The sequence below is a fragment of the Vicia villosa genome, linkage group LG2 (genome assembly GCF_029867415.1).
Source record: "Vicia villosa cultivar HV-30 ecotype Madison, WI linkage group LG2, Vvil1.0, whole genome shotgun sequence".
NCBI classification, from domain to species: domain Eukaryota; kingdom Viridiplantae; phylum Streptophyta; class Magnoliopsida; order Fabales; family Fabaceae; genus Vicia; species Vicia villosa.
This window is the reverse complement of record NC_081181.1, coordinates 175,583,703-175,589,174: the sequence shown is the minus strand read 5'-3', so window position 1 is coordinate 175,589,174 and position 5,472 is coordinate 175,583,703. Positions and strand designations below refer to the sequence as shown.

The 5,472-nt window shown below is 33.7% G+C and overlaps 1 protein-coding gene and 1 non-coding gene across 2 annotated transcripts; both read right to left on the bottom strand.

Moving 5' to 3' along the window:
• Window positions 1-661: 661 nt before the first annotated feature.
• On the bottom strand, window positions 662-3,659 carry LOC131653046 (uncharacterized). Its single transcript, XM_058923082.1, has 2 exons — window positions 3,247-3,659; window positions 662-1,196 (listed from the first exon to the last, which is right to left on the bottom strand). The coding sequence occupies exon 1, from the start codon at window positions 3,602-3,604 to the stop codon at window positions 3,254-3,256; it is 351 nt and encodes a 116-aa protein (XP_058779065.1). The 5' UTR covers window positions 3,605-3,659; the 3' UTR covers window positions 662-1,196; window positions 3,247-3,253.
• On the bottom strand, window positions 2,486-2,573 carry LOC131654494 (small nucleolar RNA snoR118). The gene has a single exon (XR_009299519.1). It is a non-coding gene; the product is annotated as a small nucleolar RNA snoR118 (small nucleolar RNA).
• Window positions 3,660-5,472: the final 1,813 nt, after the last annotated feature.

Genomic DNA, 5,472 nt, shown 5'->3' with positions numbered 1-5,472 from the left:
AATGTTTTGATGATAAATCTAATATCTTGTAAATTAATATATTTAAAACGCATTCACTCAATTTCACTCACTTTGTTGATCTTAGCTAGCCATCAAATTCATTATATAAATATAATACTCTTCCAATTCAATCCCTTGCAAAACTACAGTTAATTGTGTCGGAATTTAATTATTAGAATAACTGTTCAATTGAAGAATTTGAATTTCGATTATAATAACACAGAAATGAAATTCAACAGACAAGAAAATAAGGAAGATGGTGTGATCCCATAATTAAATGAGAGAACTTTTTGATATTGAAACCGACAAGTTTAGATAATTAATATCACCCTATCTCAAGAATCATTTGCAGGCAGAAAAATGGCTCTTTTTTTAATTCTATCACTGTTTTATTGATTTGTGTTCAAAACATCGTTATTCAAAATAATGGTTATTTGTTAAATTTTATAGACAATAAGCAACTGTCTAAGAACTGCTGTTATATAATAGTTTCCAAGCAAGTGCAGTGGAATTTAAATTTAAACTAAGCTGGAAAACTTAGTTAAACTAAGCTGGAAAACTTGGTTAAACTAAGCTGGAAAACTTGGTTAAACTAAGCTGGAAAACTTGGTTCTAAAGTCATTTTCTATAGTTAATATGCAATCGTAATGACTAAAGCAAGTATTCGAATTAAGTCACATTTAAATTTTAAAAGAGATAAGAAAACCTATAACTGTTTATTTACAAGCTGGCGAAAAAACACTTGGAAAAGATTACAAAAAGACAGACTGTCTTGATAAAATCCTTTGGTAGATCACACTATGATTTCCCTATCCCTTATTTGAATTAATCTCTCGGATGCTTCAAGGGGACTTGGGAATAAACAGCCGGTGAATAGAGCTTCTAATTCAAATCGAGAAAGTTTCTAAAAATAATTCTTATATGGGAGCGCAACTTAGTAAATGAATGAATTCCCTGGGACATGTCATCGTTGGGGTAAATTCCTCTTGATCATCTGTTACCTTTTTTCCTTTATTTTTCTTGCACCTAATTTTAAGCTTAATTCTAATGAGATAGTATTACCAGAGTACAACTGAAGTCACAAACAAGTATTACTACTCAATAACAGTTTAGATTTACCAATATCCATCCTTCAGGATTTTGACAAGAAAACCCAGCATCACCTCTCACCAATCAAGAGATATTATGATCATTTTCTGCATTCACAGGTATAATCATGTTCAACAGTGAAGAAAATGATAACGGTGCAAGGAAAGGAAAATACTCCTATTTAACATAGTAAAAATACCAAAATAAAACAAATAATTTAAAATTGGACATAACAAAAAATGAACAACACAAAAACCCTCAGATCTCATAGCAAGGCAAAAATCATAAGCAGCTTTGACAATGGCACCGTTCACAGCCTTTGAGCACCATGTGAATATTTATTTGTATATATATATATATATATATATATATATTTATTTATGAATGAATGAAATAGAGAGTGAGAGAGAGAGTGAGAGAGGCAGAGAGAGAAAGAATGCCAAAAGGCAATGGTGCTCATCAAGCTATAAACAATACCATGTGGCCACTCAATAGGCTATTTGTCCATCATTGGGTGGAAAACATAGCACTAAGGGTATAAGGGTCTAACTAACAGAAATTTAAGTAAATTGTTGTGTGCCTACGCATTTGTATCTCTATTTGGATACAATGAAATTAAAAACTTAAAAGGATTCCTAAGCCCTCAGATCTCATAGCTTTATAAAATTCATCTTCGGCCTTAATCACAGGTTTAATTCATAACCATCTTGCACCTTTCAAAGTCGTTATCCAAACCAAACACACACATAAGGAATTAGAGAGAGGGGGGAAGAGGGAGGAGAGAGAGAGAGGGAGGAGAGAGAGAGAGAGGGGAGGAGAGAGAGAGAGGAGAGAGAGAGAGAGAGAGAGAGAGAGAGAGAGAGAGAGAGAGAGAGAGAGAGAGAGAGAGAGAGAGAGAGAGAGAGAGAGAGAGAGAGAGAGAGAGAGAGAGAGAGAGAGAGAGAGAGAGATGCATATCAGGTTATGAACAAAATCCATGTAGCCGCTCAATAGTCTATTTCTACATCATTGGGCAGGAACTGGTTTGGAAATTAAGGAAAAGTAATAACAGCTGTCATTCTGAAAATGCAGTAAAATGAGAAAATACGGAACATGTATGAGAAAATGTCCAAACATTACAGAACATGTATGAGAAAAGTCAAATACCATTTTTTTTCAAGGACCTCAAAGAATCAGATAAAGTATATATAAACAACTGTTAGGCAAATATGAGAAAATACGGAACATGTAATAACAGCTGTCATTCTGAAAATGCAGTAAAATGAGAAAATACGGAACATGTATGAGAAAATGTCCAAACATTACAGAACATGTATGAGAAAAGTCAAATACCATTCTTTTTCAAGGACCTCAAAGAATCAGATAAAGTATATATAAACAACTGTTAGGCAAATATGGGTCAGATAAAGCTTTCTAGGCTTAGCATTTCCATCAATACTGCAGTATAAACCTGCTCAGAGCCCAGTGCAAGTATCATCATTCACTAAACTATCTACAACCAGAGAGAAATCGAAACTTCAACAGCAACTATTGATGAAAATTGGTTGCTGTTATAACTTTCAATGAAAATTGCAGACTTAAAGATCATAATTGAGAAATTGAAATTTAGTATAAACAAGTACAATTATTCTTCCTGAAAAAAATGAAATAAGCCAAAGCCCTCAGATCTCATAGCTTATAGAATCATCTACGGTTGTCATCACTAGTTTAGTTCACAACCTTCTTGCATTCCAAGTTCCAACACACGCACACAAACACACACAAACACACACAAACACACAGAGAGCACAGAGAGAGATAGAGAGAGACAGCGAGAAAGAAAGAGATTGAGAGAGAGAAATGCAAATAGGTTGTGAATAAAACTGTGTAACCGTTCAATAGTATATTGATACATCACTGGGCATAAAAACAAACCACTAACTCTTAAAAATTTAGCACTATAATTGAAGATTATAGTAAAAAAAATAATTTGAACTACAATTTCACATGATAATCATGGCCCAAAAACCGAAATTAAGCAAATTAACCTCAAAAATTAAGAAATTCGGGAAAATCAACAACATAGATATAACCCTAATGCACAATAAACAAATTCGAATACAGTTTTCCGGTAACAATGTGAGTAAATCAATGAAATATCAGAAAACGGAAACTTACATTCACATTATTTACAGTAACGATCAGCTTTCTTCTTGACACGATCATCGAGCGCTTCTTCAATCGACTTCGCCTTACTTTTCGGTTCGTACCCAAACTTCTTCGCTTCAACCGGAAAAAGCTGATCGTACTTCATCTTCTTCGCCGCGTCAATTGTGTATTCCGACGACTCAGATCCATCAACGGTTTCTGGTTTTTCTTCGTCTACTAGGGTTTCTTCTTCGATGTTAGGGTTAGGGTTTTCGATTTTGTTCTTCTTTTTCTTTTTCTTTTTGTCTATGGCTTTTTGTCTAGTTGCTAGGGTTCCTCCTTTGAAGGATAATCTACCGCCTTTAGCACGTTCATATGGATCTGACATTGAAAGGGGAAGAGATGAACGGCGCTAGGGTTTGGTTGAAGATGAAGAGGTTGGTGAATGTATATATAGTGGGATCCAGAGATTTGAGCTATGGGCTTTTCTCTTCTGGGTTGGGTTTTTATAATTTACCTTGGACTTGTTATTTGCACTCCATGTGCTGTTTACTAAGAAAATTTTAACATATATCTCTACACTTATTCTTCTACTCCAACAATTTTGAAAATATTTCAAATTTTCTTTTTTTAATTTTACTTTAATCTTATAACTTTTATTGTCCTAATGAGTCTTTTGAAATTGACTATTGTGTATCCCATTTATGAGAATCGGATAACTTGACTTGAAGACATTTGGTATGTTGAGTTACTAAATCGAAGAACTTAATATCATGATTTTCGTTTAATATATATTATACATCGGATAACATGTTTACAAAAGCTGATCGGATAACTTTTTATATGTTTTTCGATTATGTTTTTCTACTAACCGTATAATCTTCACCTAAGTTTTTCGGTGATGTTTTTTTACTAACCGAATTACTTGCTTCTAAGTATTCTGGTACGCTTTTTTAATTTTTTTATGTTTTGTTAACATTTGTTGGTATGACATCAACTAAGTTAATATTTGTTGTTGCATTTGTCTATATGGAATATGAGCAGACAAAAACTTTTGTTGGATATTGGATAAGTTGAAACACTTGTTTACTAAGCAATGGTTATGGCCACAAGTGATTTTGAATGATAGAGATTTTGCTTTGATGAAAGCAATTGAAACAGTATTTCCAAGGTCAATTAATTTGCTTTGTCGATTTCACATCAACAAAAATATGAAATCAAAGTGCAAGGAATATGTTGTGAATGATATACAAAAACCGATAGATAAAATATGGCATGAACTTGTAAGGGCTAGTGATAAGGTGGAGTACCATCAACAGTTGCAAACAGCTTAAACATGCATGTATTGATTTTAAAGAAATTTTTGATTATGTGAAAGACACATGGTTGACTCCTCATATGCATAGATTTGTTAGTGCCTAAATCAATCAAGTGTTGCATTTGGGCAACACCACAACTAATAGGTATGTTTGATTTTAGCCATAGTTTGTATATCTTAATAATATGGATATTGATTTATTTTTTTAGGCTTGAGTTCGCGCATTGGAAACTAAAGCAGATGTTGGAGAACAACTTAGGCGATATGTGCAAATGTTGGGAGGCTATGAATGGCAATCTCAAGGTATAATTGTGCAATATTATAGCTTCATTTCTGAATAGTTTTTATGTAGTTGAGCATGCATACACTAGTCTATTTTATGGGAATTTGCGTCGATGGTATCAAGAGCTGCTTTGAGACACATTGCTGAAGAATGGTTGAGGGTTGACATTATGGGTACAAACACCAAAATTTGTGGGTGTACTCATAGAAAAGTTTATGGATTACCTTGTGTTTGTGAGTTAGGGAGATACACACTTAGTGGTGATCTGATACCAATTGATGTTATTCATATCCATTGGAGAAAGCTAAGCATGAGAGGTGAACAAGAGGTAGATGTAGATGATAGATCAAAGGTGGACATGACTAATGCAATGGATGCATTATGGAAAGGTTACAAGTCACTAGGTGTTGTAGGAAAAAAATCACTAAAAAGTATGGTGCGTGAAATCTTTTACCCCCACTACAACAAGGATATGTCCACCGCTTGAAAAAATAAAAACCAATGGAGGGGTAAAGAAATAGAAGAAACCCGTGGGATATGAAGTTTATCGTGACCCCTCATATCATGTGTATGTTGATCAAGAAAAATCGAGTTCTCATAAATCTTTAAAAAGGTCATGTTCATAGTTATCCCAAACCTCGAAGAAGAAACAATT